The 14,377-nt window shown below is 41.6% G+C and overlaps 1 protein-coding gene across 3 annotated transcripts; it reads right to left on the reverse strand.

The window, feature by feature from the left end:
- Nucleotides 1-265: 265 nt before the first annotated feature.
- grnb (granulin b) lies at nt 266-13,396 on the reverse strand. Of its 3 annotated transcripts, none has more exons than XM_037081600.1 (17): nt 13,243-13,396; nt 12,853-12,933; nt 10,183-10,323; nt 9,312-9,452; nt 8,795-8,908; nt 7,888-8,029; nt 7,631-7,740; nt 7,303-7,432; nt 7,133-7,221; nt 6,572-6,722; nt 5,857-5,954; nt 5,238-5,471; nt 4,456-4,692; nt 3,533-3,796; nt 3,223-3,456; nt 2,635-2,892; nt 266-2,275 (listed from the first exon to the last, which is right to left on the reverse strand). In XM_037081600.1, the coding sequence occupies exons 2-17, from the start codon at nt 12,853-12,855 to the stop codon at nt 2,129-2,131; spliced, it is 2,493 nt and encodes an 830-aa protein (XP_036937495.1). In that variant the 5' UTR covers nt 12,856-12,933; nt 13,243-13,396; the 3' UTR covers nt 266-2,128. The 3 variants fall into 3 exon arrangements, with proteins under 3 accessions (XP_036937495.1, XP_036937497.1, XP_036937496.1); XM_037081602.1 differs by lacking the exon at nt 13,243-13,396 and adding an exon at nt 13,050-13,168; XM_037081601.1 differs by lacking the exon at nt 13,243-13,396 and adding an exon at nt 13,019-13,161.
- Nucleotides 13,397-14,377: the final 981 nt, after the last annotated feature.

Genomic DNA, 14,377 nt, shown 5'->3' on the forward strand with positions numbered 1-14,377 from the left:
AGGATATGGAGGGAGAGAAGGCCAGAGGAAGTGTGTGGGCCTGTTGTGTGAGCGTCTGCACATCCTGCCGACTGACAAACTTTGAGGATGACCTCAGCGATTCTTAATTATCACATTGGGGCAAACTGATATTTTTGAATTCCTTTTATTCACCCGCCCTCCTCCTCAGAGCCGAATCCTTCCAGAAAGGCTGAGGAAAGAAAAACACTTGAATGAACGAATGAAGTTGAGAATCTGGGGAAAAAAAGGAGCCGTGAGAGGAGTGTGTTGATGGTGAGCACATGTTTAGATGTTTTAATTCCAGGATGGGACAAGTCTTTATTCATAAAAAGTGGATTTAATAAAATTACAATCTCATGAACAAAGTACTCCTCCGTGAAGAAAAAAAAAAAACAAGTTACAATTCACCCAAATAAGTAAATAGAGTCATTATCTCCACATCCACATGTTGATGGAAAGCCAGGTAACGTGTCATAGTCCACAAAACATTTATAGAGCTTCTCAGCAAAATTGAAACAGATGGAGATGTTAAAAAATAACAAATTTAATGGCTGAACTGATTGTAGACTGTTTACATTCTTGTGCCCCCACGTCAGACGTGGTGCATGCTAGCGTGTTTAGCTTAGCAGCTGTGGAGAATATTTCGGCTTGAAAAAAAAAAACCAAACATCTTTTCAAGTCGATTTTTTTGGGACGTTTTAAAACACGCCTCCAGCTCCTTCAGTTGTTAAGAGGAACGCTGCTCTGCTGTGAAACTCCAGAAAAGTTTTGCGGTCTATGAAACTTCACCTGACTTTCCCCTCAGCATGCCGGTGAGGAGAGAATCACTGAATTTACATTTTTGGGTGAACTGTCCCTTTAATTTCTGGGCCTTGCAATAAATCACACACAATAACAGATTAAGTAAAATCAAAAAAGACTACACTGAATCACTTCCACAGACCAGCAGATCGAACTTGTACACCTGAAGACTTAAACAAAGAAATGCTGCTTTTCTCTACGTGCTGCTTTCAAGTGCTGTCGTGTTTACCGCATTCGAGATCGGTCGTATCAGAATGTTCTTCTCTGGTTTGTGAAGTGTTGCCGATGTTGACGTTATCGCCGCCTACTGGCCCGCTGTGCCTGTTTCAGCGCTTGTCATCGTTTTTGCACTCTCGTGTAAAACGTTCTCATATCTTGCGAAGCGAAAGTCGTGTGGACAGGAATGTTTTTAAAACAGAGGAGGAGAAATCCAGAGTTAATCCAATCAAATGTTGCAGCAAATAAATTCAAGTTCCTCTTGTTTCAAAGAGAAATGGACCAACACAAGAAAATCACCCACTTCTAACAGTAACGATCAGAAAACACAAAAACAAAGAGGACTGTCAGTGATATTCTACATTCTTCTTATTGTCAATAGATCATGAAAAAAGACCAAAATCAAGTGATGCGGAAATAATTCCCAACAACGGCTCCACTTCCTCCCGTTCATGTAACGTTTGATAAAAACTACAATAATCTGCTTTTTGAGATAGAGTTTTTAAAACATGTGGAAAGTCGGACTGAAGCCACTTGTCCACCTTCATCCTCCAGTGTACTGATCGAGTGCTCTGCAATCAGATTAAAAAAAAAGTTACTTTTTCAAGATTTTCATATTTTTACCTCTGGCCTTGGGGTTGAGGAGGACTGACAAGCAGAGAAATCAGAATATCTTGCAGGCGGACTGGTTGTTCATTGTTGGTTTTGGTCTTTTCACTGAATTTTATGACAATTCATAAAAATACAGAATAATACCAATGTTATCCTTGAGACAAACTGCAGGTCTGTGCAATCCTTCCTGGTTGTTTAATCACAAACTTATTTCCACGAGCGTGATAATGATGAGATATTTTCTGCCAGATGCAATAAAAGACTCCTGTTGAACACATGTTGAAATAATTCCTTCACCAGAGTGCTTCTTCTTCTTTAAAATGACAGATGAATGAAGCGTGCATTTTTTTTTTTTTTTTTTCCCTGCCTTGCACCAAATCTCCACGTTAAATACTCAGGAGTGCTGAAACTGTAAATACACTTCCGTGAAGAGGGACAAGCCCTTATCATCCGTAGACAACATGAGCTGTAGGTGGCTGACGACAATAAGCGCTCCTTATTAAAGTCCACCTCGGACAAAGTCTTTCTTTCTGTCCCCGAGCAAAGAGTCCCAGCTCAGCCGGTCCTGCTGAGTGCAGCCTCCAGACTGCAGGTCGCAGGAGAATCCTGCAGGACAGCAGTGCTTCGAGTCGGAGCAGCAGACGGCCTGTCAGGAGGAAACACAGCAGCTAGACTCAGACGCTCGGGAGATTTCAAATGTTCCTAAATGCATTTGTGATCAGAATGTGACCAGATATTGATTATGTTTAATAGTTACTCAAAACAATATCCGAGGTTTCCCTGCAGACGTGTGAAATAATAACAGAATAAAACAGTACAAGTGACCTCGGTGTCACACACAGTGTTCAACAAGGCAGAGATGTTTGGATCATGTGACATTATGTTCACTGGTCACATTATCCACATTCCTGAGGAGGAACCATTTCTAACATCATCACTGAATCAAGCATTCGTACAAGAAAGTGATCCAACATGGAGTGCTGGTGTGAGGGAGCGTGGACGTACCCGGGGTGAGGGGCAGCAGGCCCACTCTGTGGCTGAGATCTTACAGCACGTGTCTCGCTCCGGGCAGTGAAACGCCCCCGTGCTGTCACATGGTATGTCTGTGTCATCCTCAGTGTCCCTGGGCTCGGACTGCACCACTTCAATCTGAGGGAGGGTGTGGATCAGAACATCGTGGTCCTTCTTCTCGCAGGTTCCCGTCTGCATGTTGCAGGTGTAGCCCTGAGGACAGCAGTGCTCGTGATCCGCACAGCAAACGGCCTGCAGAGGAGACGGAAGAACAATCTTTAATCCGATCTGTTCATACTGTCGCTACACTCATTTTTGTGTCGCCAGCTCGTTCACAGCTGAAGCATTTCAACAGTTAACAGAGTCTGAAGTCAGTCTGCCCTCTGCACAGATTCTAAAAATGGACTAAACATCAGTGTTGAGATTCAGAGGCAAAAAGCAAATGAGGTGAATGAAGTCAAGTTTTTTTTATATTTAACGTTAACATCAGACATAATTGTGAGATGTGTAACAGACGTGGTGGGAGCGTAAGAACCCTGTAGGATGGTACATGAAACAAAGTGAAGTCAGTGATGTACAGACCTTGACCAGCGGGCAGCAGCCCCACTCTCCTGTCTGCAGTTTGCAGCAGGTCGTTCCTGAAGCGCAGCTGCTCTTGTCGTCACATTTGATGTCGTTGGCGGCGTCCGGCTCGGTCATGGCGCTCAGTTTGGTGAACCAGGGAATAACGTGAGGGCCCCTCGAGCAGGAGGAGCGGTGAGGCTCGCAGCTGTGACCGCTGGGGCAGCAGTGGTTTCCGTCATTACAGCACACAGCCTGCAGAACAGGAGAGGAAACTTAGAAACACTCTCACTGTCTTTGTCAGCGTGTGTCTGTTTTAATAATCACTTACCTTCGGCAGAGGGCAGCAGCCCCATTTCTGTGTCCTGTCCATGAAGCAGCAGGTTGTGTCCTTGGGGCAGCTGGTCTGGGCGTCACACATGTTCTTGGCTGGCTGCGTTGGACCGGAAACAGCCTGACTAAGCTCCTTCTGCAAGGCCGGGATCTTCTGCAGCCAGGGCAGGCTGAGACCACCGGGCTGCTCGCAGGTCTGTTCAGCCACGTTACACTTGTACCCTTTTGGACAGCAGTGCTCGTGATCGTTACAGCACACAGCCTGGAAACAACAAGATCGAATCTCTCTTCAATGTCACCTGAAGTCCCCGTAAATGTCAGAGTTTCTGTTCAACAGATGTCTGAGATTTAAGACAACACGACCTCTAAAAAATGAAGAATAAAAATGTACTGCTGACATTTTCTCTCTCCACTTTTGTCCCCAAATACGTCCTTCAGTTATTCAGTGATCATGCAGTTAAGTTTCTGATCTCTTTATCATGACAATAAAACATAAACAGGGATTAAATTGCCACCCTTTATTTCAAAACTGTCTTGTCAGTGTTTTCCTCCTGAACACAGTCACAAGTCTCCTCTGTGACTTCATAATACTGTAGTTTTTTGTCAAGTCCTTCAGTTCGCAGTAGTTTCCAAGAAATCGACCACGTGCTTCAGTCACACCCATCTATAGAAAATAAGTAAAGAATGCAGCGTGATTCACACCTCTAACTGGCTTCTTTATGTCAGCAGGATAAGAACGACAGGAAAAAAAACAGTTTCCTACTTGAAATCATTCACACATTATTTCTGAAGTGACGGTTCACCTATTTCATTCCTCACCGACTCTCTCCATGAAGTTACAGGCGACAGGTGACCAACTAAGACTGCCTGAAATCAACTTTTTGACTTTCTCTGCCCTCACGGTGTGATGGAGGTTCTGACCTGAGGTAGAGGGCAGCAGGCCCACACTCCACTGTCTTTCTTACAGCAGGTGGTTCCTCCTGGACACATCGTCTGCTTGTCACATTTCTCATCCTTTGTCACCGAGGTCAGAGCCGACTCCTTCTCCACCCAGCGGACGGACGGCAGGAAACCCGACGGGTCGTCGCAGGTTTCAGCCTCCAGGTTACAGACTTTACCGTGAGGGCAGCAGTGGAGGTGGTCGTCACAGCACACAGCCTGGAAGTCACCCAGAATATAAACTGTTAAAGTATCTGAGATTAAACTTAATTGATCCCTCAGCCGGGAAATTCCCTGGTTCAATTTATCAAAGTCCTCACAACATACGTCACTGTCTCAGAGCCAGCAGTAATTTACTAGAATTACAGGAAGGAAACTGCTGTTTTTACTTATTGATTCATTTATCTAATTTCCTCTGCCCACTGTAGCACCACAGGCACATAATAAAACCTGAAATCTCAAAGTGAAACCGTGAGTTTCCATTTTGTTCCACTTCATTTAAGTCACTGAAGAGCTCAACAAGCCAGGGGTCCGAGCCCAGGATAGATCTGATGACTGGCCACAGATAGAGTCAACAGTTCCACACATTTATTATATACAGAAGGAGGTGAATGAAAGACTCCACATCAGGGAAAAAACAGTCATGTCTCGATATGACTTTCACAGTCGTCGTCCAGATTTTCAAGATTTATCAGACACACGCCAGGAAATGGATTTTTAAAAACCAGCCCAGAGTCTCCGCCTGTCCCACCACTCCAGTTTACCTGAGGCAGAGGACAGCAGGCCCAGTCTCCGCCCTCCGTCTTACAGCACGTGGATTTTCCAGGACAGGACGTAGATTTATCGCACTTGCTGTTCACGGTCAGTAAAGGGAAGGCGGGCGCTTTACTGAGCCAGGACGTCACGGCGCTGCCTGAGGGATCGTCGCATGTGGCGGCTGCCAGGTTGCAGATGGTGTCGTGGGGACAGCAGTGAAGGTGGTCGTCACAACACACAGCCTACAGGGAGGACGAACAGACGAGATGTAGTTGTGACACAAAATCTTGCACTGAAAAGCAACTAAGAATGTAAATATGACAAATGTCTGTGCAGGAAACGTTCCTCCTCCTCCTGAATACTGACCTCCACAAATGAAAAATGTGTCCACATTGAATAGAACTTCGCATTTATCATATCAACTTATATATTTCTGCACACGAGTGTTGCAACAAAACTGAACCAAGATTAGACAATCTGTCAGAGGAGGAGCCGTTCGTCAAAAACTGAACTCTGCAGACAGGAGATGAATCATGATCCGAGAAAGTGTGAAATAATTCTGTGCAGCTGGACGGACAGTTGAACACAGTCTGCCTGTGTGAGTCAGTGGCTTCAGTATGTCGGTACCTTTGGCAGTGGACAACAGGCCCATTCTTCCCCCGGCGTTCTACAGCAGGTGCTTCCGTCAGCGCAGGCCACGGAGTCGTTACAGGGAACAGCAGCGACTGAGAGACAAACAGGAACTTTTCAATCAGAGTACATGCGAGCAAAACTTCATCTAGGAATGTTTGAATCCTGCATCATCGTTCGACTCGTGAGAGAAAGTCTTTAAAATGAACTTCCTGTGAGCAGCCTTGAACTGGCTGTGAGAGATCGCCGTTAGCATGATCCTGTTAAAATCCATCTAAAATAAAAACCGTGTCAACAAAGCTACATATTCTGTCTTTCTTGTCTTCTTGTTGTAGGCTTGTGAGGACTTCACTGTGTTACGCTACTTGGGGGGTGGTGCAGTGAAGTGATGCAGGAGGGGGGAGGCACATCAATTTTTATGACAGTTTCAATAACTTTTATTAGTCATTATGGTTTGATGGTTTTTAGGGATATGAAACAAAGATAGACGTAGACGAAATACCACGGAAATGAAACCATCAGATGAAACTATTGAAAACGCCTTTGCACTCGGCTCATAAGAACGAGCAGATCTCAAACACTAAAGACATTTACATATTTCAGATAACTTGAGAGTTTTTAGAAATGTTTTGTTCATGTTTCTACATTCAGGAATGTGTTGGATCAGTCGTCGGTCTTTGAGTTTGATCAAGAATGTCTGTGACTGTCTGACCTTTGCTCTGTGCTGTCAACAGCTCCGTCGCAGCAGCGGGGATCTTCACAGCCAGACTCGACTCCGTCTGGTCCGACGCACAGGTGCCCTGGATGAGGTCACACTGGGTGCCGGAGGGACAGCAGTGGATGTGATCTGAACAACAGACAGCCTGGAAGAAAAGGAGAAGGGATGAATTTATGCTTCTCAGAGTCAATTTGATAGAGTCTAAAGATTTAGTTTTTTGCCCAGGCTGAGATCCCTTGTGACTGCAAACTTAAACATCCCCATTTATGTGCAACTTTCACATTAATTTAACAAGCACATGTTAAAATTAATCAGACGAATATTCCAACTGAGATTCAAAGGTTTAGGGAGTCCTGGCCAAGAGAGAAGCATTTAAAGTTTCACAAAAAAGACAAACAGCAAACTTTGTACTTTTGTACTTAAATGTACAAAAAAAAACAAACAAAAAAAAAACCGCTTGGTGAGTTTGTGCTACAGTTGAAAACTTACTTAAACCAGGTTTGGTTTGTTCAGTAACATCCATTTCTTTTTACCAGGTTAGTTCAGGTGACTCACATCAGGCATTGGACAGCAGCCGTACGACCCGTTGATCATCTGGCAGCATGTTGTCTGATCAGGACACGCCGACTTATCTGCACATTCAACTGAAGTCAGAACAGACACATGATCAGCGCTTGTTTCGGACTATTATCTTTACGAACACTTCGTATCAGTAAACTGTTTACCGTCATTGGTTACAGCAGCGATCTTCTTCAGCAGAGGCAGTTGTGTCTCACCAGACTTACAGACTCCATGTTCCAGGTCACATATTGTGTTGGAGGGACAACAGTGGATATGATCGCTGCAGCACATGGCCTGCAAAGGATTAAATATCAAACACAGAGAAAAGTGTACAGTGAAAAAAGTCTTTCCAGGCACATTCAGTATATAAAAAAAACAGCAGCAGCAAAAATTCACGTTTTTAGAAGCTGTGCCAGTGAGTATTTGGGAAAAAAAAAAAACATTTATATAAAGTGTTGGTGGTAAATACATTTGCAGTAAAGTCGAAGATACCTCAGGATAAGGGCAGCAGCCGTAGTCTCCACCAGTTAGCTCACAACATGTAAAACTATCTGGGCAGCTGCTTTTCCCATCAGGACAAGTCACTGAACCGACTGAAGACACTGCAGAGGGATAAAGAAATAAAAATGTATCATCAGCATAGAGATGTAGACAGATTTCTGTGACTTTTCAACTGGACCTCTGGCCTGACACGAGTACGTTTAGATTCAGACAGTGTTTATTTTTGTTTACATGAGGAAAACCCCCACCTGGAAAACTCTCCCTCCGTCTGGCCGGCAGTTTCTGCAGCATGGGGAAGAACTGCAGTGAGGACGACACACATCTCGAGTGAGCAATATCACACTTTGTTCCCTCGGGGCAACAGTGGAGCTTATCCTCACAACAAACCGCCTGCAGAGAGAGGAAAAGCATTCAGACAGTCACTCTTCAGTCAAGGACAGTTTCCTGCAGATAATGGAAAAGTACAGATGACTGAGCTGAGCGCTGTCAGTGGATGAAGATTGGAAATGACAAACCGAGTTACCTGATAACTGACTTCTGTAAAAACATTGGGGCTTTTTGTGCTGATAGGTAGTTGTCAGATTTGGACACCAACATGTTTTACTACCTAGATTAATGTCTCTCTTCACCTTGACCACTTATTCTCTATGACCAACCCAGATATGGATATGGATCAGAAATCATTATCACAGTTCAGAAGAGTGAAAACTTTGAAGTTATCTTTATAAAACGGCAGATCAAAGAACAAAACTGTGAAGCTGATCCTAAACCAGTCGCTTAGTTCAGGTTAGAACATTTCTGGGTAATTTTTGTGTTTCAGTACAAAATGTTGGACCTTTTAAACACTCCAATATGAAAAGGCACCAGACGATTTAGAAAATTCAGCAATCCTAATATACATTTTAAATATCAAATAAAAAACATCATAATACACATCATATATTAAATAATCCTTTATAATAGTTACATATTCTATTATATCAAAATAAGCAGCCCCATCTGACACATTGTACTAAATATCAGTAAGTCTTGAAACTCAAAGTATTTCCTTGGATGCTAAGTTCATCTAATGTTGACAATCAGACCATCTTACGTGGCTCTTAGTGTGAAGATTTGCAGTTTTAATGTTTTCAAACGTGAGCTGATGTATATCACCTTAACTAACGGACAGCAGCCCCAGGAGCCGTCGAGAAGCTGGCAGCAGGTGGTGTCATCCGGACACTCGGACTCCTGATCCGGACAAATGACTGCCTTCACGCTCTGCTCGAGCTGGAGCCATCACACATCACAGCCCACGCATATCAATGACAGGAACACAAAAAAGCAGCACGTCAATGGCAGGATTGAGTCGTATTTTGTTGTAGAAACAGTTCTCAGAAGTTTTCATTTCCTTCCTACAAATAAAATGTATCACAAAACTGCTTTCACACATGAAAAGCTGTTTAAAATGAAGTCTGTTAGCCCTTTATGTGCTGTCTGAGCTACAATCTTCACACATTTACATTCCCACGTCTAAGAGGTGAAGTAAGCAAAATAATCAGAGGTTGCCAGAATTTTATGCTCCATTGTTTCTGAGGCAAAAGGTGAGAAACAGCCCGAATGTCTAATGATCTCAGAGGAGACTGTTAAAAAAGTTAAAAAAAAACAACATATACTCTACTTGTTAAATCACCTGGGGGATGATTGAGGCCGGTTTGGTAGGAAGTCGTCTCATCCAGGGGAGAGAAACGGTCTTATTAACACATTTGGAGTGGACGAGGTCACAGATTGTCCCCTCATAGCAGCAGTGGAGGTGATCTGAACAACACTCAGCCTACAGATGGATTAAAAAAAAAAAAGGGGGGGGGCTGCTGAGGATGTGTAGAATGAACTTCAGCTTCTCAGACATCATGAAATTCTGATGCAGAAAGTTTGATAAAAAGAAAAAGGAGGAAAAAAAAAAAAACTGCTGTTCGACTTTCACCGTCTGAAACATGCTTTTAAGTAGATTCCTCTCGTCTCTGAGAGGCTTTGGCCGAGGAAAATGATCATTTAAGAACTTCAGCCAAACGTACAGCACGCATGTGGTTGTTTTCTTCATCAGAGTGCAGACAACACGAAAACTCTAGTTGATGCTATGACGCAATTATTGATCTGCAGGATTTTAGCTCCGGCTTTTAGTATGGGATCAGTGTGCTAGTCATCTCAAGAGAAGAGTAATGGGTAAACAGGAAGTGTATCTTATGATCCCATCCACACCCTTTGACAACAGCAATGCATAATTAATTGTTCTAATGTGTAACGAGCTGAACTTAACCGAACTGGACGGCTCAGTGGAAAGTACAAGACAAAAAGAAACGCCAAACATGAAAGAGTAAATCCTGCAATCCCTCTAAACAAGGTACGACCAGGATAACACTCCAAATTTAAAACACTTCAGCATAATCAGCAGAATCGTCAAGCAGCTGCAAAATTCTCAGACGATTGTGCAGTTTACATTGGTGTAAATCAGGAGTGTTTGTGAAGGCAGACTGAATTTGACACATAACTTAACGGTGACTTACATGTGGCAGCGGGCAGCATCCGTATCCTCCCGCAGAGTTCTTACAGCAGGTGTTTTTGTCCTCACACATGCCTCCATCAGGACAGACGAGCGCTGTGCTGAGGCCCACCAGAGCCAGACACAAGATCCACATCTGCAGAGTCTGAAGACAGAAAGAGGACAGGAGAAGAGACAAGAGAAGAGAAGACAAGAGATGAGAGGAGAGGAAAAAGGAGTAGAGTCAGAAGCGAAGTATGAGTCAGTCTGATAAAAATCACAAAGATCCTGAACTCTTGCCAAACTCCAATCTCCTTGGTTTCTTTGTTTCTTTCAGGTTGTGAGAAAATCCCCTTGGAGAAGAAAAAAAACAAAGATAACAAAAAAAGGTTCAGCTGCTCAGAAAACATTCCAACTGATAACAGGATTTCAACACTAAACCATCCAGTTCTTTGTTGTAAAGTTCACGTCCCTTTAATACAAGTGTAGCACTCGTATCTTAGGAACGTAATACCTGAAACGACAGGAACAAAATGTCAAAAGTCAAGATTTTATGAATGTACTGTAAGAGCTTTTTTTCCATTTTTGCTTGATAAACAAATTAAACAAGTTATTCCTTTATCTAAAAACAGCTACTAGTGAATTTTTTGCTCATTGACCAACCGTTAGAGACACACATTCAATAGGTACTGATTAATCATGTAGAATTAACAGAAATTCAAGAAATCAAAAGATGTTTCCCAGCATTAAAGGAAGAGACATGTGACTCATTTCTTCATCTTATATAAGCAGAAACTGCACGTATGCCGTATATCAGCTTCAATACGTTCATAAGGCAGCAAACATGTGGTTACTGATAAGGTTTATCTACACAGCTGAATGTGTGACATGCTGGTCTGAGGTCAGATCAGAGCAACTGAAAAAAAAAAATAATTAAAACAAAATAAAAAAATAGGACACACAAAGAAAACTGTCTATCACAGTGTCCAACAGACCACAACGAAGTCTTCAAAGGGTTTTGTTTTGTCTCATCAACAGTCCAAAACACAAATGTATTCTATTCACTTGGGCAGCAAATTAATATTATTTTCATTGTTAATCAATCTGTTGATTACTTTCTGTATTAATTGATAAGTTGTTTAGTACATAAAATGTCTGATAATGTGTTACATAAAATGTCTTAATTTGTCACAGAAGGGGAAAGAAAACAGAAAAGTTCATAATATGATTTTTGACATATACAATATCAATCAATAATTAGTTGAATTATTATCTTTGCATCACAATTTTCATTCACACTGAAAAAAGTGTTGAGGGTCTCAATGATGTGACATTTGTGCAGTACGCATTTTAACTTAAGCCAGAAAACTGCAGCTTCTGCGAACTGGATGTTGCACTTAAACATGTCACTCTATTGTTAATATTTCCATTAACTGTGCAGTCCTACTTCAGATCTGTCTGTTGTCTAACTGATTATTTACCAAATCGTTTCAGCTCCATGAACAAGCATCATGGAGGAAGACATAACCTCGTTACACACAAGCTGCCCTAATCTCATTAGTATCTGGATGTAAATATGTGAGAATGTACCCAGCATGTATGTCGGAATGTTACAGGAATGCTGTAAATAATCACACCAGCAGCGAGTTATATCCAATAATAATTTACAGAGTTAAGAAGCTACAGCAGAGTTTTTACAGACACAGCAGCATCAGGATACACTCAGGCTGCAACTAATGATTATTTTCATAATCAGTTAGACTGCAGATTATTTTAACTAGAGCTTGGTTATCCATCATCATCATCATCATCATCATCATCATCAGCTGATACTGGCCATCTTTCATATCCGTCCTGCCTCCATTACATGTGCACATGATCCACATGTGAGAGATCATTGCAAGGAATGTGTGGGGTGACATTTTTTTTAACTTCAGGCTAAAGTATCAGTCAAAAAGCAATAGCAAATATTCACTTAATCAGCGTCTCAGATGTGTGAATTCTCTGCTTTATGCTGCATTTCTCTGTTTAGATTCATGAATAAATAGTGAATAAAAACCATCACAATTTCCCAAAGCCTAAAGTGACGTTATAAAATCTCTTCTTTTGTCAAACGAAGAGTCCAAATCATCATCATCATCATCAGTCATACATGACAAAAAAAGCACATTAAATTTCTGTTAAATGTCTGGAACCACTGATAAAACAATATTTCCTGAAAAACTGTCAGATCATATTTGAGCTGCTTTTTGTGATCAAACATAAATCTTAACTGTGTTATGTAGACATATGATATCATCTCATATTGATCACAGGCCCCTGGATCGAATCGAATAGATATTGTATCGTGACAGAGTTTGTGATATCGGTTAATATCGTATCGTCATCCAAGGAATTGATATAATATCGTATCATGATGAAACTTGCGATTTACACCCCCGATAGTCACCATAACTTGTCTCTTAGTCAACTAGTATATAAATTAGTTGACTGAAAGACAAGTGAGAGGTTAAAAAGTCCATTCTTTGACAAAATATAAGCTACAATCAGCTGTTAAATGTCCTGGAGTCAAACATTTATCCCTGATTAAAGGCTGTTGTTTTGTTGCTGAGAGGTGAAAACTTCCCTGTGCTTATTCAACCCTTACATGTTAAAAATAAAGAAAAATATGCTGACTTTTGTTGGATATATTTACCATTATGAGCAGATGACTTGAAGGCAGAGAGAATGAGTTTCAGTTAACAAAAGGCACAGAGCTGCATACTCCTCATACAACCTGAAAACAGCAGAAATAACATCAGTCACCTCGTTAAAACACTGATAAATACCGAGAATACATATAATACTGAAAGTTCACAAACATGAGAAGAGCTGACACGAGATGAAACCAACTTTTTCGCCGACGATAACTGGCATTATTGACGAGCTAGCTAACGTCAGGACGAGATGAGCTCATCCACAGAAAAACAAGTCACGTTAGCTTTAGCCAGGCTAGGTGGCTAGCGGCGGAGCTAGCCGGTTTTGAATGACTTAAAGCGGAAGTGTTTCTTCTTCGTGGGGAAAAAAACAGACACGCTTTTCTCACCTGCTGGGATTTAGCTGCAGTTATTTTCTTTTCTCTCTCTTTTTTTTTTGTTACCAGCTCGTCACATTAAATATCGTGTTTGTCTTGTGCCTCAGACACAAAGCTGGACTGTGTGAGGCTGTATTTCACTCAACTGTCCAACAATCACATGACACACTCACACGTGACGCTGCAGCCTGCATTTAAAGGGCCAGTACACCGAACCAGTCTTAACAGCTGAAGGAGTGTGTGTGTTTATGTCTGTACACTTAAATATCCGGGACATAAAATAAAGTTTTCAATGTCATTTCTGCATGCCTTACAATTGCACTGTTTTCTTTACATTTACGGCATTTAGCAGACGCTTTTGTACAAAGTGACTTACTTAATTCATACATATATTCATACACTGATGGCGGGGGCTGCAACGCAAGGTGGGGACCAGCACATCAGAAGCAGTTCAGGCTTCAGTGTCGTGCCCAAGGACACTTCGACATGTGGAACTAGCAACCTTCCAATAACAAGACACTGGCTCTTCCCCTTTTTAGATATAGTGTTTAAAAACTGTCCCCTGTCCGTTGAGCATGCATTGTTTCTGATGACTGAATAAGCAATGAAGCAAAAGGCAGTAACTTTACACGTAAGTACAATTTTGAGGTACTTTTACTTTGAGTATTTCCATTTTTATTGGAAAGTTATACTTCAACTCCAGGTCACCTTAGAGGCACATATTGTCCTTTCTTCTTTACTCCAGTAATTAAGGCTAGCTTCTCTGCAGATAACAGTTTTCACACCCAGTCTGTCCTCACATGAAAGCTCATGTAACCTCAAATTTGGTGATCTTGAATCTTGTGTCTTTGACTTTGTTTTCTAATAAACTGATGGATCAAGTATTCTTTTAGTGTTAAGGAAGTTATCCTAAGATTTCTTTTTTTTCAATAGAAAACTTTCTTGGATTTGCTGAAAAATGCAAAATAGATCCGAAAAGATCAGAAAAACAAATCAGTGAAGTTCATAATCTACATGTGAATTTTTTTTTCTCACTGTTTATTGCTAATCACATACGAATATGCTGCAGTATAATGTGTTTTACATACATGGTAGATTGATTTTGGATGAAAGTGGAGCTGACATGTTTGCCATTACTTTATTAAAG

The sequence above is a fragment of the Acanthopagrus latus genome, chromosome 20 (assembly GCF_904848185.1).
Source record: "Acanthopagrus latus isolate v.2019 chromosome 20, fAcaLat1.1, whole genome shotgun sequence".
Lineage (NCBI taxonomy): Eukaryota > Metazoa > Chordata > Actinopteri > Spariformes > Sparidae > Acanthopagrus > Acanthopagrus latus.

Excerpts from the sequence above, each read along its gene's own strand:
- grnb (XM_037081600.1), bottom strand. Across the intron at positions 8,030-8,794 it reads GCTGCTGTCCGTTAGTTAAG|GCGGTTTGTTGTGAGGATAA; the intron begins GTGATATACATC and ends CTCTCTCTGCAG. Across the intron at positions 7,433-7,630 it reads GCTGCTGCCCTTATCCTGAG|GCCATGTGCTGCAGCGATCA; the intron begins GTATCTTCGACT and ends AATCCTTTGCAG.